General features: G+C 35.1%; 1 protein-coding gene across 3 annotated transcripts in view; it reads left to right on the forward strand.

The window, feature by feature from the left end:
• CNBD1 (cyclic nucleotide binding domain containing 1) overlaps window positions 1-22,532 on the forward strand; it is a 458,767-nt gene that overhangs the window by 246,775 nt on the left and 189,460 nt on the right. For 2 of the 3 annotated variants that reach the window (XR_009253278.1, XM_058698491.1), the window contains exon 7: window positions 9,359-9,424. The exons of the other annotated variant lie outside the window; for it this stretch is intronic. Coding sequence is in view for 1 of the 2 variants with exons in the window: in XM_058698491.1 (XP_058554474.1) it covers window positions 9,359-9,424 (66 nt within the window). In the remaining variant the exon portion in view is untranslated. The remainder of the gene's footprint in view (window positions 1-9,358; window positions 9,425-22,532) is intronic. 3 annotated transcript variants of the gene reach the window in all.

Raw genomic sequence — 22,532 nt, forward strand, 5'->3', positions numbered from 1 at the left:
TTCATTCATGATTTTATCTATTTGGGTCATCTCCCTTTTCTTTTTGAGAAGCCTGGCTAGAGGTTTGTCAATCTTGTTTATTTTTTCAAAAACCCAACTCCTGGTTTCATTGATCTGCTCTACAGTTTTTTTTAGATTCTATATTGTTTACTTCTGCTCTGATCTTTATTATTTCTCTTCTTCTGCTGAGTTAAGGCTGTCTTTGCTGTTCTGTTTCTATTTCCTTTAGGTGTGCTGTTAGATTTTGTATTTGGGATTTTTCTTGTTTCTTGAGATAGGCCTGGATTGCAAGTTATTTTCCTCTCAGGACTGCCTTCACTGCATCCAAGAGCGTTTGGATTGTTGTATTTTCATTTTCATTTGTTTCCATATATTTTTTAATTTCTTCTATAATTTCCTGGTTGACCCATTCATTCTTTAGTAGGGTGTTCTTTAATACCCATGCTTTTGGAGGTTTTCCAGACTTTTCCCTGTGGTTGATTTCAAGCTTCATAGCATTGTGGTCCGAAAGTATGCATGGTATGATCTCAATTCTTGTATACTTATGAAGGGCTGTTTTGTGACCCAGTATGTGATCTATCTTGGAGAACGTTTCATGTGCACTCAAGAAGAAAGTATATTCTGTTGCTTTGGGATGCAGAGTTCTAAATATGTGTGTTAAGTCCATCTGACCCAATGTATCATTCAGGGCCCTTGTGTCTTTATTGACCATGTGTCTAGATGATCTATTCATTGTTGTAAGTGGGGTATTAAAGTCCCCTGCTACTACCACATTCCTGTCAGTAAGGTTGCTTATGTTTATGAGTAATTGTTTTATATATTTGGGGGCTCCCGTATTCGGCACATAGAAGTTTATAATTGTTAGTTCTTCTTGATGGATAGACCCTGTAATTATTATTCATCTCTTGTTACAGCCTTTAATTTAAAGTCTAGTTTGTCTGATAAGTATGGCTACTCCAGCTTTCTTTTGGCTTCCAGTAGCATAATAAATAGTTCTCCATCCCCTCACTTTCAATCTGAAAGTGTCCTCAGGTCTAAAATGAGTCTCTTGTAGTTAGCAAATAGATGGGTCTTGTTTTTTTATCCATTCTGATACCCTATGTGTTTTGGTTGGCACATTTAGTCCATTTACATTCAGTGTTATTATAGAAAGATATGGGTGTAGAGTCATTGTGATGTCTGTAGGTTTCATGCTTGTAGCGATGTCTGGTAGTTTGTTTCACAGGATCCCCCTTAGGATCTCTTGTAGGGCTGGTTTAGTGGTGATGAATTTCTTTAGTTTTTGTTTGTTTGGGAGGACCTTTATCTCTCCTTCTATTCTATATGACAGATTTGCTGGATAAATGATTCTCAGCTGCATATTTTTTTCTGTTCATCACATTGAAGATTTCCTGCCATTCCTTTCTGGCCTGCCAAGTTTCAGTAGAGAGATCCATCATGATTCTTATAGGTCTCCCTTTATATGTTAAAGCACATTTATCCCTAGCTGCTTTCAGAATTTTCTCTGTATCCTTGTATTTTGCCAGTTTCACTATGATATGTCGTGCAGAGGATCGATTCAAGTTACATCTGAAGGGAGTTCTCTGTGCCTCTTGGATTTCAATGCCTTTTTCCTTCCCCAGATCAGGAAGTTCTCAGCTATTATTTCTTCAAGTACACCTTCAGCACCTTTCCTCTCTCTTACTCCTCTGGAATACCAATTATGCATAGATTATTTCTCTTTAGTGCATCACTTAGTTCTCTAATTTTCCCCTCATACTCCTGGATTTTTTTCTCTTTTTCTCAGCTTCTTCTTTTTCCATAATTTTATCTTCTAGTTTACCTATTCTCTCCTCTGCCTCTTCAACCTGAGCTGTGGTCGTCTCCATTTTATTTTGCAGCTCATTAATAGCATTTTTTAGCTCCTCCTGGCTGTTCCTTAGTCCCTTGATCTCTGTAGCAATAGATTCTCTGCTGTCCTTTATACTCTTTTCAAGCCCAGTGATTAATTTTATGACTATTATTCTAAATTCACTTCCTATTATATTGTTTAAATCGTTTTGATCAGTTCATTAGCTGTCGTTATTTCCTGGAGGTTTTTTTGAGGGGAATTCTTCCCTTTCGTCATTTTGGATAGTCCCTGGAGTGGTGCGGAACTGCGGGGCACTTCCCCTGTGCTGTCTTGAATAACTTGCGTTGGTGGGCGGGGCCACAGTCAGACCTGATGTCTGCCCCCAGCCCACCGTTGGGGCCACAGTCAGACTGGTGTGTACCTTCTCTTCCCCTCTCCTAGGGCCGGGATTCACTGTGGTGTGACGTGGCCTGTCTGGGCTACTTGCACACTGCCAGGCTTGTGGTGCTGGGGATCTGGTGTATTAGCTGGGGTGGATAGGAAAGTTTCACAGGGGCTGGAGGGGCAGGCTCAGCTCACTTTTCCTTTGGTGATCTGCTTCAGGAGGGGCCCTGTGGCACCAGGAGGGAGTCAGACCCGCTGGAGGGATGGATCCACAGAAGCACAGAGTTGGGTGTTTGCGCAGAGCGAGCAAGTTCCCTGGCAGGAACTGGTTCCCTTTGGGATTTTGGCTGGGGGATGGGCGAGGGAGATGGCGCTGGTGAGCGCCTTTGTTCCCCGCCAAGCTGAGCTCTGTCATCTGTCCGGGGCTCAACAACTCTCCCTCCCGTTGTCCTCCAGTCCTCCCGCTCTCCAAGCAGATCTGTTAACTTATAGTCTTCCAGATGTTAAGTCCCGCTTGCCCTCAGAACACACTCTGCCTGGCCCCTCCATTTTTGCAAGCCAGACTCAGGGGCTCTGCTTTGCCAGCAGGCTACCCCTCTACCCCAGCTCCCTCCCGCCAGTCCGTGTAGCTTGCACTGCCTCTCCGCCCTTCCTACCCTCTTCCATGGACCTCTCATCTATGCTTGGCTCCGGAGAATCCATTCTGCTAGTCTTCTGGTGATTTTCTGGGTTATTTAGGCAGGTGTGGGTGGAATCTAAGTGACCCGCAGGACGTGGTGAGCCCAGCATCTTCCTACGCCATCATCTTCCTCTGTTGGCCATTTATATGTCTTCTTTTGAGAGATGATATTTACGTTATTTCCTCATGTTTTAGTTATGTGTTTCTTTCCTATTGAGTTGTGTTTCTTATATATTTTTGGGTATATATTAACCGTATCCAGATATGTGGTTTGTGAATATTTTCTCCTATTCTGTAGGCTGCCTTTGACTCTGTTGATTGTTTCTTTTGCAGAAGCTTTTTAGTTTCATGCAGTCTCAATTTTCTATTTTTGCTCTTGCTACCTGTGCTTTGGTGTCATGTCCAAAAAATCATTTCCCAGAGCAATGTCGAGAAGCTGTTCTGTTTTCATCTAAGAGTTTTATGCTTTCAGGTCTTGTGTTTAAGACTTTAACCCATTTTGAGATGGTTTTTGTATATGGTGTGAGAGAACAGTCCATGATTTTTGTTCTGTAGATGGATATCTTGTTTTTCTAACTCATTTATTGATGTGACCATCCTTTACTTATTGTATGTTCTTGGTACTCTTATGGAAGATCAGTAACTGTAATGAATGGATTTATTTCTGGGTTTTTTATTCTGTTCCATTGGTCTATCTCTCTGCTTTTATGCCAGTAGCATACTGTTTTGATTACTGTAGCTTTTTAATATAGTTTGAAATCAAAAAGTGTAATGCCTTTGTTCTTTGAATTTGTCCTTTAAATTTTCACATACAAGGGGACCTGGATGGCTCAGTCGGTTAAGCGACTGACTTCAACTCAGGTCATGATCTCACAGTGTGTGGGTTCCAGCCCTGCGTCAGGCTCTGTGTTGACAGCTCAGAGTCTGGAGCCTGTTTCAGATTCTGTGTCTCCCCTCTCTCTGACCCTCCCCTGCTCACACTCTGTCTCTCTGTCTCAAAAATAAATAAACATTAAATTTTTTTTAATTAAAAAAATTTCACATACAAATAATATCCTACAGTATTTGTCTTTGTCTGATTTATCTCACTTAGCGTAATGCCCTCCAGGTCCATCCATGTTGTCACAAATGACAATATTTCCTTCTTTCTCATGGCTGAATAATATTCTATTGCATATATAACAGATCTTCTTTCCTTCATCCACTGGCAAACACTTAGGTTGTCTCCATACCTTGAGTAATGTGAGTAATGCTATAATAAACATGGAAATGCAGATATCTCTTCAATATCTTGTTTTCATTTTTTTTTTGGATATATACCCAGTTGTGGTATTACTGGATTATATGGTAGTTCTATTTTTAATTGTTTTGAGGAAATTCCATGCCATTTTCCATGTTGGCTGAACCAATTTACATTACCACCAGCATTGTATAAGGATTTCTTTTTCTCCACATCCTCACTAGCATGTTATTTCTTGTCCTCTTGAGGATAGCCATTCTGTTATAATGTGTGAAGCGATTTGCCATTGTGGTTTTGATTTGCATTTCCCTGATGATTAGGTGATGTTGAGTATCTTTTCATGTACTTATTGGCCATTTGGCTGTCTTCTTTGGAAAAATGTCTGTTTAGTTTCTGCCCATTTTCAAATCAGATTGTGTTTTGTTGTTGTTGTTGTTACTGAGTTGCTAGAATTTCATATATATGTATATACATATATATACATATATATATGTATATATATATATATATATAATACATTTGGATATAACCACTTATTTGTTATATGGTTTGCAAATATTTTCTTTTTTTATATGTGTTGTTTTTCATTTTGTTGACAGTTTCTTTTGCTGTGCAGAGAGTTAGTTTTGATATAGTCCCACTTATTGATTTTTGCTTTTGTTGCATTTGCTTTTGGTATTATATCCAGGAAAATGATTGTCAAGATCAATATCAAGGAGCTTCTTCCCTAAGTTTTCTTCTAGGAGTTTTAAGGTGTCAGATCCTATGTTTGAGTCTTTAATTTATTTCAAGTTAATTTTTGTGAATGATAAAAGATAGGGTCCAATTTTTTTTTTTTGCATGTGTTTTCCCAACCCTACTTGTTGAAAGGACTATTGTTTCCCCCACTGAATATTCTTAGTGCCCTTTTAAAATATTAGTTGACTGTATATGTGGGGTTTATTTCTGAGCTCTCTATTCTGTTCCATTGGTCTCTGTCTTTCAGCCAGTATCATACCATTTTAATTACTATAACTTTGTAGTATGGTTTGAAATCAGGAAGTGTGATGCCTCCAGCTTTCTTCTTTCCCAGGATTGCTTTGACTATTTGGAGTCTTTTGTGGTTTCACACAAATTTTAGGATTGTTTTATTTCTGTGAAAAATGCCATTGGAATTTTGATAGAGATGACATTGAATCTGTAGATTGCTTTAAGTAGGATGGAGATTTTAACAATATTTATTCTTCTAATCCATGAGCATGGAATATTTTTCCATTTATTTGTGTCTTCTTAAATCTTTCATTAATGTCTTATAGTTTTCAGTATACAGGTCTTTTACCTCCTTGGTTAAATTTATTCCTCGGTATTTTATTCTTTTTGATGCAATTGTAAATTGGATTGTTTGCTTAGTTTCTCTTTCATTATTAGTTGTATAGTTCATTATGAATGTATAGAAATGTAACATATTTCTGTATATCGATTTTTTATTCTGCAAACTTTACTGAATTCATTTATTATTTTCACAGTTTTTGGTGGGGTTTTAGGATTTTCTGTATATAAGGCCATGCCATCTGCAAATCATGAAAATTTTGCTACTTCCCAGTTTGGATACCTTTATTTTTTTTCTCTTGCCTAATTGCTCTTGCTAGGAATTCCAGTACTGTGTCAAGTAATAGCAGTGAGAGTGGCACCCTTGTGTTGTTCCTGATCTTAAGGAAAAGCTTTTAACCTTTTATCACTGATATGATGTGTTGTTATCTGTGGGTTAGTTGTATATGGCCTTTATTATGTTGAGTCATGTTCCTTCTATACACAATTTGCTGAGGGTTTTTATCATGAATTTATCATGTATTTTCTCAGATGCTTTTTTATATCTATTGAGTTGATCATATGGTTTTTATATTTCATTCTATCATTCTATTAATATGTTACATCACATTTATTGATTTGTATATTTTAAAGCATACACATAAATCCCCGTTGCTCATGCTGTATAATCTTTTAACTGTGTTGTGAATTTGCTTTGGTAGTATGGAGATTTTAACTATAACATTTATATAATATATATATATTATTTATTATATATTATATAATATATAATAACTATAATGTTTTTTTTGTTCCCATGAGCACAAGATGTTTCCATTTATATGTGTGCTCTTTAATTTCCTTCATCAGTGTTGTATAATTTTTAGTGTATATCTCTTTTACCTCTTCAGTTAAGTTTATTCCTGAGTATTTTATTCTTTTTGTTCTTGGAAATTCTTTGAGGATTGTTTTCTCAATTTCCTTTTTGTAGTTTTTTCCTTGTACTTTTCTTTGTAGTTTTTTCCTTTTTTAAGAAAAGCCTCTGATTTTTTATGCTGATTTGGTACTTGGCAACTTTACTGAACTCATTTATTATTTCTAACAGTTTTTGGTGAAATTTTGGAGTTTTGTACATATAAGATTATGTCATGTGAAAACAGAGATAATTTCTCTTTCTTCTTTCCGATTTGGATGTGTTTCCTTCCTTCCTTCCTTCCTTCCTTCCTTCCTTCCTTCCTTCCTTCCTTTTTCTTTCTTTATCTCTCTCTTTCCCTTTCTTTCTTTCTTTCTTTCTTTCTTTCTTTCATTTCTTTTCTTTTCTTTCTTTCTTCTTTCTTTGTTTCTTTGTTTCTTTGTTTCTTTGTTTCTTTCTTTCTTTCTTTCTCTTTTCTTTTTTCTTTCTTCCTTTCTTTTCTTTTCTTTCTTCCCCCCCTCTTTCTTTCTTCTATTCTGCTTCTCCATCTCCTCTGCCTCCTCCTTTCTCCTTACCCTTCTCCTGCTCCTTCTCCTTATTCTTCTTTTCCTCTGTCTAATGTCTCTGTCTAGGAATTCAGTACTATGTTGAAAGGAAGTGGCAATAGTGGGTATTCGAGCCTTGGACTGGATCTTAAAAAGAAAATGTTTCACTTTTTCCTTCGATGATTGCAATGTTAGCTATTGGCATTTTGTACATGGCCTTTATTTTGTTGAGGTACATTTCTTCTATATCTGGTTTTGATTTTATATATTTAAAACATCTTTTTTTCTTAGACTATGAGTTTGTCAATATTATCTTTAAAAAAAGCATTAGTTTTATGGATTTTTAAGTGGTTTTCCTATCCTCTATTTGGCTTATTTCTGCTCTAATCTTTATTATTTCCTTCTTTCTGCTAACTGGCTCAGTTTGTTCTTCTTTTTCTAGTTCCTTAAGCTATAAGGTTAGTTTATTTGAATTCTTTTTTATATAAACATTTATCACTATAAATATTCCTTTTAGGACTTCTTTTGCTATATCCCAAAAATTTGGTATTGGTGCTTTCTTTTTCTTTGTTTTGAGATTTTTCTTTAATTGCCTTTTGATTTCTTCTTTGACCCTGTGGTTCGTGAAGAGCGTATTGTTTAGTTTCTACATATTTGTACATTTTCCCTTTTTCTTATAGTTATTAATTTCTAGTTTCATTTCATTGTTGTTGAAAAATATGCTTGTGATGATTTTGGTCTTAAATTTATTAAGACGTTTTGTGACCTAACATGTGATCTATACTGAAAAATATTCCTTGTGCATTTGAGAAGACTATATAGTTTTCTGCTGTTGCGTGGAAAGTTCCGTATGTCTGTTAGGTCCATTTGGTCTATAGTGTTGTTCAAGTTAGTTATTTCTTTGTTTATTTGCTATGTAGTTGAGAGCATCCAGTTTTGAATGAGGTCTATTGAAGTCTATTATTATGCATGTCCTTAAATCTAAAGTAAGTTTCTCACAGTGTATTCCTGGTTCTTGTTTTATTTTTATCTATTTAACCACTCTTTTTTTAATTAGGGAATTTGATCCATTTACATTTAAAATGATTAATGGTAAGTGAGAATTTACTATTCTCATTTAGTTAATTGTTTTCTTTCTTTTTAGTAGTTGTTTTCCTCCTTTGTCATCCTTTATTTGATTTTTTTTTTTTGGTAGTAATTTGTTTTGATTCTTTTCTCTTTATCTTTTGTGTATCACTAAATATCTTGCAGTCAGATTTCTTTAAGTTGATAACAATTACAATCACATACAAAATTTATACACTTTTACACTCCCCCACTTTGTATACTTATAGTCAGAGTTTACTTATTTTTATATTGTGTATCCATTAATAACTTTTTGTGGTTATAGCTATGCTTAATATTTTTGTATTTAACTTTTAGATTAGGATTTGAAGAAATGTATGTACCACCATTACAGTGTTGCATTATTCTTTATTTGACTGTATATTTACCTTTACCAGTGGGGGTTATGACTTTTTAAAATTTTTTTAGTTTATTTTTTATTTATTTTGAGAGAAAGAGAAGGAGAGAGAGAGACAGAGTAAGAGATAGAGTGAGAGCTGGGGAGGGTCAGAGAGAGAGGGAGAAAGAGAATCCCAAGCAGGCTGTGCTGTCAGTGCAGAGCCTGATATGGGGATCAAACTTACCACCTGTGAGATCATGACCTGAGCCAAATCAAGAGTTGGAACTTAACTGACTGAGCCACCCAGGCACCTCAAGAGTTATGCTTTCATGTGCTTACACATTGCTGTTTAGCGTGTGTTTACTTCAATTTGAAGAAATCTCTTTAGCAGTTCTTCTAAGACCTGTCTTCTAAGACTGATGAACTCCCTCAGTTTTTATTGTCTGAGAAAGCCTTTGATTTTTAAAGGATAGTTTTGACAGATACAGTCACTGGCAGTTTTTTTTTTTCTTTTAGTACCTTAAGTATATCATTCCACTCTCTCCTGGCCTGCAAGGTTTCTACTGAGAAATGCATTGATAATCTTTAGTGTGACAAATTGCTTTTCTCTTACTGCTTTCAAAACTATCTTTGTCTTTGACTTGAAATTTAATTAAATATGTCTTGATGGAGACCTCTGTATATTCAACCTACTTGGGTTCTTTGGGCTTCTTGAACTTGATGTCTATTTCCTTCTCCATGCTTAGGAAGTTTTGGGTAATTATTTCTTTAAGTAGGCTTTCTGTCCCTTTCTGTCTCTGTCTCCTCAGATTAGGGTGTGTATGTGGTAATGGCTTTGGATCCAAGGTGTCCACATGCCAATACTCAGGGGCTGTGGTGATTTTGGCCCTGGACCTCTGGAGCTCCAATTCCAGCATAGCTCAACAGTGTGAGCTCTGTTGTCTCCAGCAGCTGAGTCCACATTGGCAAATATTGTGGAGGTCCTCTGTGGTGATGGCTGCTGAGGTCACCTGCTCTTCTTTACTCCCACCAGAGAATTCACAATGGAGAGGATTCATTTTGGCACTGAGCTATGCTGGCCTGGGGAATGAGGTGACACAGGTAAAATGTTATCTTGCTTTTTCTATATGGCCATTTTGATTTTTGTGGTGCATCAGTGGCATGTTGCAGCTTCTTAATTATATTCCAGAACCCTCTCACAGCTATTTTCATTGGTGGATAATTGCTAAATTGTGTTTTTTTTTTTTTGTGAGGGAACCAGGACAGGGTGGGACATCTAAGTCTGCTATTTTGATGATGTCTGTGATATTGTTTTGATTTACTATCTTAGCTGAAGTTGAATGGGGTATGGAGAGAATAATTTCAGAGGCTTCCACTTGATCTTCCTTAATAATAGTGCTTACCAGAAAGGCCAAAAAACCAATCTAAGGGCTCTACTAAGTCTCCTTTCAAATTGTACATTTCAGGCCCATGTAAATTACTATGAGGTAAGTCTTTGGACCCCATGGAGCCACTGTGAACCAGACCTGGGTAAAAACTCCATTTTTAAATGCATTCTCCATATTTTCTCATGTAACAGATTGTCACTGTGACACTTAATGTACTCAGATTTTAAAGTCATTAGCCCAAGTTTCAGGGTCCAACACAATACTTGCTAGGCTGTGAATGCAACCTTATCTTGAGGTAGCTATCCTTATAATTAATGCCAGGCCCAGCACTCAGCTTTTTCTGTCTTCCAACTATATAAGAGGATATTTCATTTATATGCTGTCATGGAGGCCTTGGATTGCATACTTCACCTTAAACTGATGATTGATTTTCTTCACCCTTCTTTGTCTTTCTCCAGAGTATGGATATCCCCAAGCAACAGTCATTCTATTCTGTGGCTGTTATAATTACTCATCCCTGAACCTCTCAAAGGTCTGAGATATAGTAACTTCCAGTCATTCTCTTCTGCCAATACCCCATTCCTGTTCAACATCATTAAAAGTTTTATCAGTTGTACTACTCCAGTATGCCAGGGACTATCAGTACTACATGATGGATTTTTATTGCAAACTTGCTGACAGGCAGTATGCTGCTCTAAGGTCCTTTTTTTTTCCTACTTCTGATAAAATATTTTGAAAAAAAAAAGGATAAAAGTAAAGGACAATTTTTTAACTACTAGCAACTCTAAGCTTTTTGTTTAAGTCTGCTGAACAACAAGTATGTGATTATTGACTAACATCTATTTCAGATTACTAAAAATGTAAATTATCCTTGCTGACACTGTGCCTTATAAGAAAATGTGAGTTTTAAGACATGTTGTTCTTTGCCTAATTTTAGCAACTTAGATTTTTGTTTATTTATTTAATGGGGACTTAACAAATAAAAATATGATTCTTGAAGATTTGTGCTAGGGAGAGTTTTTGTGGTTTTTCACAAATAAAGGGTTATTTTTTTTTCCTCCATCTATTTGGCTTCTTTTTTATTGTATTGTATCAGAGAAACAAATGACAAAAAAGAAAAAAAAATAATATCTTTACTCTTTAATTTAAACTTCTGACAGTTTTGAAGCACCTGGGTGGCTCAGTTGATTCAACATCTCTTGATTTCAGCTCGGGTCATGATCTCACAGTGGTTTGTGAGATCTTGCCCATGTCAGGCTCTTCATTGACAGTACAGAGCCTGCTTGGAATTCTCTGTCTCCCTCTCTCTCTGCCCTTCTCTCCCCCACCCCTGCTCTCTCTCAAGCTAAGTAAATAAATTAAAATCATTAAAAAAAACCTTCTGGGGCACCTGGGTGGCTCAGTTGAACGTCTTACTTGGCTCACTTCATGATCTCCCAGTCCATGAGTTTAAGCCCTGCATTGGCTCTATGCTGACAGCTCAGAACCTAGAGCCTGCTTCAGATTCTGTGCCTCCCTCTCTCTCTGTCCCTCCCCCACTCATGCTCTGACTCTCTCTGTCAAAAATAAATAAACATTAAAAAAATAAAAATAAAAAAATAAACTTTTAACAGTTTTATAAACAAGTGGGCATTATCTGAGTATAATGAACATAGGTGAAAAAAACAATCTAAGGATCAAATTCATTTTTCATGAGACACAAACATCTGTTGTACTTCTTCCCTACTATCTATGTACACTGGACTAAAAAAAATTAGTGTGATACAAATATACAGCAGGAATTTTTATTTTTTCTTAACATTGATTTGTACATTAAAAGCAAAAGCTTTTCTATTATAGTGTTTTATATAAGGAGAGGAATGAACAAAATTATATATTCCTTTTGAGATCACCAACTTAATGATTGAGTAGTTTTAAATTTTTAAATTCATTTTATCTTTTCTAATTAACCTCACAGTTTTTCAAAGAACAATCATAAGGAAAATTAAATTTATTTGGAATCATCTCAGTGTGGTATGGTATATGGTAAAACACACACACACACACACACACACACACACACTGTCACATGTGCTATCATAACAATATTTTATATTTTATATACTCTTGTATCTAATAAATGAATACATATTTCGCTATACTTTTATTAAAATGTATTTTTGATAAGATAACATTTAGCACCATTTTAAACACAAATATTTAAGTTGAAGATCTTCAGTAATTATTAAAAGAAATTTTCGGTTTATAAATAGAACTTTTCTTTTAAAAATAAGCATTTGAAGGATGCCTGGGTAGCTCAGTTGGTTGAGCATGCTATTTTGGCTCAGGTCATGATCTCATGGTTCATGAGTTTGAGCCCTTCATCAGGCTCACTGCTGTCAGTGCAGAGCCCACTTCACTGGGCTCTGATTTCAGCTCGGCTGCTTAACCAACTTAGCCACCCAGGCGCCCCACAAACTTTTTAAATAAGCTATAGCATTATTCTTCCTTGCTCTCTGGATTAAATCTCAGTGAAATCCTAGGTATTAACAAATAGCCTCATTTTTTCGGATATTAAAATTTCCATCCCTGTCTTTGTATCAAAATTTTGAACTGTCGTGCTTGACAGCACAGTGTATGCCTTCCTGTGCCGTAATTCTGCTGCGAAGAAAGGGGTTATTTCCCTTTTCTTACTATGTACTCTATTCAATTTACTAGCTGCTTTTTTTCTGGCTCCTCTCAGCCAGGATCAAGAAGGAAGGGAGGGTGTTTTTAGAGGTAAAATTCTATGGTTATCTTTTGTGATTTGATGTCTAAATGCATGCAGTCTTTTATATATTCTTTTTCCTGTAACTTCCTGAAAAGGTGCTGTCTCCTGTATGGGAATTATTTAATACTACACCCTTCATGGTTTCAAGCAGTGGAAGACCATCAGTCTTTCTTCTGGGTCAGTTCATGTTTTCTGTTAGTTTTCCGGGTTGATTCCTTTTTCTGCACAGTTCCACACTGGTTTCCTTTGGTGAGCTTACTTGGATGATGGGAGAGGCAGAGTCACACATTTACCCTTTCAAATTCCTGTTTCCTCACTTTGAGTCTCAGGGGGAAATGGAGAGGGCAGAAGGGAGAAGACTGTGATTCTGACAAACTCGCACTGAACAAACTTTGTCATCAGTTCCCTGATTTCAGCTTATAATCTCTTGAGGTAGAAAATGAACTAAAGTTCACAAAACTGATTTTATAATCTCTAATTCTCTGTGCAAGTTCTGCAAACTTTAATCCCTATAACTGAAACAGCAGGGAAAAGTCACTCACAAAAACCAAGCACTCTGATACTAAAAATATCTATCAACTAACCTTTATATAAGTAATTTTATTTTGTACAATTTAAGTTTAAATAAATATAAGTATAACATCTTGGGATAATTGGAAAAAATGCATTTAATATTCCATGTGTCATTGGTATACAAACAACATCCCATTTTATTTATACACGTGTATATACATATATATATAATAAAATACATATGTAATAAAATTTGTGCATACCCACAACACATAGATTAAATGCAAATTTTGCAATTATTATAGTTATACATTATGTAGTCATATGCATCTTATTACATTTATATTATATATTATATAATTATAGATATCACATTACATATATGTAATAGGATGTGTGTATGCACATTAGAATACACATAATACATAGAATGTAACAATACATTTTTATTTGCTTATTTCCGCAGAAATTTTACATATAATTTAAATTTTTTCTTTAAACCCACTGCAATTTGGCTAAAGTAGCTCTTTACCGTGTGTGTTTTGCTATATGAAAAATCAGTTTAAACAAGCTAGTTTTTAAAAGGAAAGTTGTTTTCTTTTCCTGATGCTACAGAATCACAGTTAAATTGGTTAGTTTTATTAAGTACTTATTATATAAAAATGTATTTGTGTTAACTCCTGTGGTGGGTTTATGATACAATCTTGAAATGACTACAGATGTAGATTTTGAAGTTGTCTATACAGATATGTGATATTCAAACCACAAAAATAAATACTCTGATAAAAGCAGTGTTAAAAAGAACGAGTTGAATTCAAAGAGCAAATTTGATTAATTCCACACTTGGAAAGTTTTGCAAAGAAGCAAAACTAGAACTGTGACAGAGTCCTAGACGCCAGGGGAGAAGAAAATGTCCTAAAAGGTAAAATGATTAAATGGTCATTGACAGACATTTTGAGGCCCTTTCTTCTACATTGAGAGCTTTGCTTGGAACCCTATTGCTTGGCTGTGTCTTGTGACCCACTGTGAGCATTTGTTGGGTGACTTGATAACATCTTAGTTGGGAGAAAATAAGTTTCCCTTGAATATATATAATTATTAAAAAGTTCAAACCTTTAACCTGAGATATTTTTGTGCTTTTCTTTAGCAAGTTAGTTCATTAAATCTAAAAATAAAGCATAACTGACTTAACTAATTGCACATTATTCATCAGCAGGTTGGATGCTTTGTTGCTGTAATAATTCTTGCAAAATTAGTATTTCTCAATTATAAAAATTATAAATAATAAAATATTCTTTTCTCATTCTCCTAATATGGTTAAAATTGAGATAATTATATGCTATTCATGTCTGTTACAGATCTGGCCCTTTGTTTTTAGATTTTGGTAAACATTTCTCCTAGCGAGCATACCAATCAACACACACACACACACACACACACACACACACACACACACTATTATTTGACAACACTGTGATGGAGCCAAAAATTACTGAAATAAAACATAAGGAATTTTCCTTATTCTTAATAGGGTAACAAAACTGACTCTTATAAGAACAGGAAAAATAGTATATGTTAGGTGGAAACTCGTTCTGACAAACTCTATGGTATTTGGAGGAAGAACAAGTTCATTGTGGATTAGAGTGGCCAGAAGCATATCATGGAGTTAAGAAGCTTGAGTTATGTCTCTAAGGAGAAATGATTTCTATATCAATGAAGAGAAGCACTATCCCCTTATTTTATAGAAATCCATAGAATAGAGCATATAATGAAGGAGCTGCCAGAGACATCTGTGCCTTCTGTACATTGTGTGGCCTTATGCAATGACTGTAATAACACCACCTTATGAATATAAGTGTTGGAGTCAAACAACACTTTATAGCTGTGGAAACATGGACAACTTACTAAGACTCTTAACTTCAGGTTCCTTATCTGTAAAACTGATCTAGTAATAATACCCACTTCATAGATCATTGTATTAAATAAGAATATATAAAGCACTGAGAAAATGTCTAGCATATTATAAGAACTGAATTTTTACCTATAGTTATTATTATTATTAATGGTGTTTTTGTTTTTGCTTTTCATTTCATCATTTTTAACCATTTTTTACCTTTAGGCTGTCCTTATTTCTTGCCAATACATTGCAAGCATTTCTATCCTCATATTTAATCTACAAACCCCCTCAGTTAATCATCCACATTGTCACTAGAGTGACTTTTGTAATGTCAATGTGATTATGTTGCTCTCTTGCATAAAATGCTTCAGTCACTTCTAAAATAAAATTTAAATATTTTGCATGTGTTTCAAGGCCCTTCATGAATGAATTCAGCTGTCCAGTGCACCCATATTTCTTTCTAGCCACATGAAACTATTTGTAGATCACTGAAGATTTGTTGTCTCCATGCCTCTACACGTCTTGTTTCCTATACCTGGAATGACTTGCTCCTTTGGAGTTTCTTCAAAATCTCTCATGCATTCAAACTCATCAAGCTTTACTTTCTTTGACAAAACAGTCTCTCACTTTCCCTTGTGCCCTGATTTATTTTGTATATGCCCCTAGTTTTTGTCATATGACTTACTTTTTTATTTATTTCTGTTTATCTTCATTCTACTATAAACTGAAGTTAATCTAACCTTTACACCTTCTGTCCATAAGTATAGTGACTGACATAGTTACATAGGTTGTTTATTATTTTTTTTAAATTAACAATAGTAATTATCCGGTCTTTATTGGAAAACACAGTTCTCTTCTGGGTTTTTGAACTTCTACAAGTCTTGCTGGGAATTCTAAGAACACAAGGCCCTGATTGCCCATTGGCTGGGTATTTTATTTTATTTATTATTATTATTATTATTATTATTATTATTATTATTTTAATTTACATCCAAGTTAGTTAGCATATAGTGCAACAATGATTTCAGTAGTAGATTCCTTAATGCCCCTTGTCCATTTAGTCCATCCCCCTCCCACAACTCCTCCAGTAAACTACAGTTTGTTTTCCATGTTTAAGAGTCTCTTTTGTTTTGTCCCCCTCCCTATTTTAATTTAATTCCCCTATATTAATTTTGCTTCTCTTCCCTTATGGTCATCAGTTCTGTGTCTTAAAGTCCTCATATGAGTGAAATCATATGATATGTGTCTTTCTCTGACTAATTTCATTTAGCATAATAACCTCTAGTTCCATCCACATAGTTGCAAATGGAAAGATTTCATTCTTTTTGATTGCCGGGTAATACTCCATTATATATATGTACCACATCTTCTTTATCCATCCATCCACCAATGGACATTTGGGCTCTTTCCATACTTTGGCTATTGTTGATAGTGCTGCTATAAACATGGGGGTGCATATGCCCCTTCAAAACAGCACACCTGTATCCCTTGGATAAATACCTAGTAGTGCAATTGCTGGGTCATAGGGTAGTTCTGTTTTTAGTTTTTGAGGAACCTCCATACTGTTTTCCAGAGTGGTTGCACCAGTTTGCATTCCCACCAGCAGTGCAAAAGAGACCCTCTTTCTCCACATCCTCACCAACATCTGCTGTTGACTGAGTTGTTAATGTTAGCCATTCTGACAGGTGTGAAGTGGTATCTCATTGTGGTTTTGATTTGTATTTTCCTGATGACGAGTGATTTTGAGCATTTTTTCATGTGTTGGTTGGCTATCTGGATGTCTTCTTTGGAGAAGTGTCTATTCATGTCTTTTGCCCATTTCTTCACTGGATTATTTGCTTTTTGGGTGTTGAGTTTGGTAAGTTCTTTATAGATTTTGGATACTAACCCTTTATGTGATATGTCATTTGCAGATATCTTCTCCCACTCTGTTGGTTGCCTTTTAGTTTTTCTGATTGTTTCCTTCTCTGTGAATAAGCTTTTTATGTTGATGAGGTCCCAATAGTTCATTTTTGCTTTTGTTTCCTTTACCCCTAGAGACGTGTTGAGTAAGAAGTTACTGTGGCCAAAGTCAAAGAGGTTTTTGCCTGCTTTCTCCTCTAGGATTTTGATAGCTCCCTGTCTTATGTTTAGGTCTTTCATCCATTTTGAGTTTATTTTTGTGTATGGTGTAAGAAAGTGATCCAGGTTCATTCTTCTGCATGTTGCTGTCCAGTTTTCCCAGCACCACTTGCTGAAGAGACTGTCTTTATTCCATTGGATATTCTTTCTTGCTTTGTCACAGATTAGTTGGCCATACATTTGTGGGTCCATTCCTGGGTTCTGTATTCTGTTCCATTGATCTGAGTGTCTGTTCTTGTGCCAGTACCATACTGTCTTGATGAGTACAGCTTTGTAATACAGCTTGAAGTCTGGAAAATGTAGGTTTCTAATTTGGCATTTTAGATTTAATATTTTGAGGTGCCAGTTATATATCCAAGAGGAAGGATATGTTGACAATTTGAAATATGAGTCTAGATTTTAAGAGTATCAGAATGTTGCATGTATCTAGTTAGTTGCTTACTAGCATTCAGTTGTATGAATATACCACAACTTATATATCCATTATTTTTGTTTATAGAAATCTGGGTTATTTCCAAAGCAATGAATGTCAGCAACAGGGTTCTTTTTTTGTGATGAATGTTTTTATTTCTCTTGGATAAATACCAAGGAATGAAATTATTGGAGAAGACATAAATTTAACTTTTCATACAATTGCCATATAGTTGTCCCAAGAAATTATAACATTTAAAAGTATAGTTTTAGCGGAACCTGGGTGGCTCAGTCAGTTTAGCATCTGATTTTGGCTCATGTCATGATCTCACTCAGTTTATGAGATTGAGCCCTGCACCAGGCTCTACGCTGACAGTGCAGAGCCTGCTTGGGATCCTCTCTCTTCCTCTCTCTCTCTCTGACCTTCCCTCACTTGCATTTTTTTCTCTCTCTCTCAAAATAAATAAATAAACTGTTTTAAAAGTACAGGTTTAAAAATAATGTTGTTAGCTTTATATATAGTACATAATATTTTTTGCTTATATTGCTAAATATTACTTGTAAAATATAATCTATGAATAGGCTTGATTATTTTGCTAGATGAGATTTGGAAGTAGAAAGTTAAGACTCCAATCATAAGCCTGATGATGATAATGATGATGAGAAATATGATTAATTGTAATAGCAGCTGTCATTTCATGAGTATCTACAATGTATATGCACTAAGTTAAGGCTAAATTAAGACATTTATAGAGTATTTAAGATAATCCTTATAGCAACCCTATAAGTATATATTAAAATTTTATATTTCAGTAACGAAGACATTACCTGTCTCAGGTCACACAGATAGTAAATACTCAGAGTGAAGTGAAACCCCGGTTTGTCGATTTTCAACCCCAAATTGTTTTGAGTTACTTAACATATTTGTTTCAGTAGTAGAATTTAGTGATTCATCACTTATATACAACATCCAGTGCTCATCATAAGTGCCCTCCTGAAAACCCATGACCCATTCAAACCACCCGACCCAACCCACCTTTCCTGCAGTAAATATCAGTTTGTTCTCTATAGGTAAGAGTCTCTCTTAAGGTTTTTCTGTCTCTTTTTTTTAAACTTCATGTTCATCTTTATCTGTTTGGTTTCTTAAATTCCACATATGAGTGAAATCATATGATATTTGTCTTTCTCTGACTATATCGCTTAGCATAATACACTCTAGCTCCATCCACGTCATTGATCATGGCAAGATTTCATTCCTTTTTATGGATGATTAATATTCCATTATATATAATATTAATATGATATTAATATATATAATTAATATATGTATCACAAGTTACTTATGCATTCATCAGTCAAGGGACATGTGGGCTGTTTCCATAATTTGCTATTATTGATAATGCTGCTATAAACACCAGGGTGCATGTCACTTCAAATCAGTATTTTTGTATGCTTTGGGTAAATACCTAGTAGTGCAGATGCTCGATCATAGGGTAGTTCTATTTGTAACTTTTTGAAGAACCTTCGTACTGTTTTCCAGAGTGGCTGCACCAGTTTGCATTCCCACTATCGGTTCCCTTTTCTCAACATCCTTGCCAACACCTGTTGTTTCCTATGTTGTTAATTTTAGCAATTCTGACAGGTGTGAGGTGTTATCTCACTGTCATTTTGATTTGTTATTCACTGATGATGAGTGATGTCAAGTGTCTTTTCATGTGTCTTTTAGCCATCAATGTCTTCTTTGGAAAAATGTCTACTCATGTCTTCCAATTTCTTAACTGGATTACTTGTTTTTTGTGTGTTGAGTTTGATAAGTATAGATTTTGGATACTAACTCTTTATCAGATATATCACTGCAAATAGCTTTTCCCATTCCAAAGGTTGCCTTTTAGTTTTGTGGATTGTTTCCTTTGCTGTGCAGATGCTTTTTATCTTGATGATGTCCCAATAGTTTGTTTTTGCTTTTGTTTCCCTTGCCTCAGGAGACATGTCTAGGAAGAAGTTGCTGTGGCCAAGGTCAAAGAGTTTGCTGCATGTGTTCTCCTCTAAGATTTTGATGGTCTCCTGTCTCACATGTAGGTCTTTCATTCATTTTGAACTTATTTCTGTGTATGGTGTAAGAAAGTGGTCTAGTTTCATTCTTCTGCATGTCATTGTCCAGTTTTCACAACATCATTAGCTGAAGAGATGGTCTTTTTTCCATGGGATATTCTTCCTGTTTTGTTGAAGATGAGTTGACCATATAGTTATGGATCCATTTCTAGATTTTCTACTCATTCCATTAATCTATGTGTCTGTTTTTGTGCCAGTACCATACTGTCTTGATCACAACAGCTTTGTAATGTAACTTGAAATCTGGAATTGTGATACCTCCAGCTTTGCTTTGCTTTTTCAAGATTGCTTTGGTTATTTGGGGTCTTTAGCGGTTACGTACAAATTTGAGGATTATTTGTTCTAGTTCTGTGAAAAATTCTGGAGGTATTTTGACAGGGATTGTATTAAATGTGTAGATTGCATTAGATGGATGGTATTGACATTTTAACAATATTTTTTCTTACAGTCCATGGGCATGGAATGTTTCTTCCATTTCTTTGTATCCTCTTCAATTTCTTTCTTCAGTGTTCTGTAGCTTTCAGAGTACAGATCTTTTATCTCTTTGCCTAGGTTTAGTTCTAGGTATCTTATGGTTTCTGGTGCAGTTATAAATTGCATCAACTCCTTGATTTCTCTTTGTGATGCTTCGTTATTGGTGAATAGAAATGCCACAGATTTCTGTACATTGATTTTGTATCCTGGGACTTTACTGAATTTGTCTATCAGTTCTAGCCATTTTTTTGGTGGAATCTCCTGAGTTTTCTACATAGAGGATCATTTCATCTGTGAATAGTGAAAGTTTGACTTCTTCATTGCTGATATGGATGTTTTATTTCTTTTTTGTTGTCATATTGCTGAGACTAGGACTTCCAGTACTATGTTAAATAACAGTGGTGAAAGTGTACATCCTTGCCTTGTTCCTAATCTTACAGTAAAAACTGTCAGTTTTTTCCTCAGTGAGGATGACATTGGCTGTGGGTCTTTTTGTATAGTGCCTTTCTGATGTTGAGGTATATTCCCTCTATCCATACATCTTTTAGTTTTTTTATATCAAAAATAGATATTGTACTTTGTCAAATGCTAATGTCAAATAGACATGTTTTCTGTGTCTATTGAGAATATCATAAGATTCTTATTCTTTCTTTTACTAATGTGGTATATTACATTGTTTGATTTGCAAATATTGGGCTACCCTTGCATCCCAGGAATAAATCACACTTGATCATGGTGACTGAATCTTTAGTACTTTTGGATTATATTTGCTAGTATTTTGTTGAGAATTTTTGCATCCATATTCATTAGGGATATTGGCCTATAATTCATTTTTTAGTGGGGTCATTGGCTGGTTTTGGATTCAAGGTAATACTGGCCTCATAGAATAAGTTTGGAAGATTTTCTTCCATTTCTATTTTTTGGAACAGTTTGAGAAGAATAGGTATTAACTCTTTAAATGTTTGGTAGAATCCCCCTGGGAAACCATTTGGCTCCAGACTATTTTTTGTTGGAAGATTTTTATTTTGATTCAATTTCTTTGCTGGTTATTGGTCTCTTCAAGTTTTCTATTTCTTACTGTTTCAGTTAGTTAGTTTATATGTTTCTAGGAATTTATCCATTTCTTTCAGATTGCCCAATTTGTTGGCATCTAATTTTTCATCATCTCATATAATTATTTGTATTTCTGTGGTGTTGGTTGTGATCTTATCTCTCATTCATCATTTTATTTATTTGGGATGTTTCTCTTTTCTTTTTGATAAGTCTGGCTAGTGGGTTATCATTTTAGTAATTCTTTCAAAGAACCAGGTCCTAGCTTCATTGATCTGTTCGACTGTTTTTGTTTTTTTTGTTGTTGTTGTTGTTTCTATATCATTTATTTCTGCTCTAGTCTTTATTATTTTCTTCTTTTCTTGGCTTTAGGCTTTATTTCTTGTTCTTTTTCTAGCTACTTTTAAGTGTAAAGTTAGGTTGTTTATTTGAGATTTTTCTTGCTTCTCGATGTAGGACTGCATTGCTGTATCCTTCCCTGTCATGACTGCTTTTGCTGCATCCTATCAATTTTGGAATGTTGTATTTTCATTTTCATCCATTTCCATGTATTTTTTTTAAATTTCTTCATTAATTTTCTGGTTGGCAAATTCATTCTTTAGTAGCATGTTCTTTAACCTTAATATATTTGTGGTCTTCCCAATTTTTCTTGTGGTTGACTTCAAGTTTCATAGTGTTGTGGTTGGAAAATATGCATGGTATGATCTCAGTCTTTTTGTACTTGTTGAGGGAGATTTGTGACCTAATATGTGATCTATTCTGGAGAATGTCCCATGTACACTTGAAAAGACAGTGTATTCTGTTGCTTTAGGATAAAATGTTCTGAATACTCTATTAAGTCCATCTGGTCCAGTGTACCATTCAAAGCCATTGTTTCCTTTTTGATTTCCTGCTTAGATAGTCTGTCCATTGTTGTAAGTAGGGTGTTAAAGTTCTAAACTATTTGTGTATTACTTTTAATGAGTTCCTTTATGTTTGTTATTAGCTGTTGTATACATTTGGATACTCTCAAGTTGGAGATACAAATATTTACAATTGTTAAATCTTGTTGGATTGTCCCTTTATTATGATGTAGTACCTTTCTTCATCTCTTGTTGCAGTCTTTGGATTAAAATCTAGTTTCTTTGATAGAGTTATTGCTAGTCCAGCTTTTTTTTTATGTCCATTTGCATGATATATGTTTCTCCATCTCCTCACTTTTATTTTTTTTAGTTAATTATTTAGTTTGTTTCTTCATTTATTTATTTATTTGGAGAGAAAGCATGAACAGGGAAGGGGCAGAGAGAGAGGGAGAGAGAGAATCCCAAGCAGGCTCTGCATTGTCAGTGCAGAGCCTGACATGGGGCTTGATCCCATGAACTGTGAGATCATGACCTGAGCCAAAACCAAGAATTGGACACTTAACTGACTCTCCCAGCCAGGTGCCCCTCCATCCCCTCACTGTCAATCTACAGATGTCTTTAGGTCTAAAATGAGTCTCTTGTATCATATACA

Source organism: Neofelis nebulosa, chromosome 14 (assembly GCF_028018385.1).
Source record: "Neofelis nebulosa isolate mNeoNeb1 chromosome 14, mNeoNeb1.pri, whole genome shotgun sequence".
Lineage (NCBI taxonomy): Eukaryota > Metazoa > Chordata > Mammalia > Carnivora > Felidae > Neofelis > Neofelis nebulosa.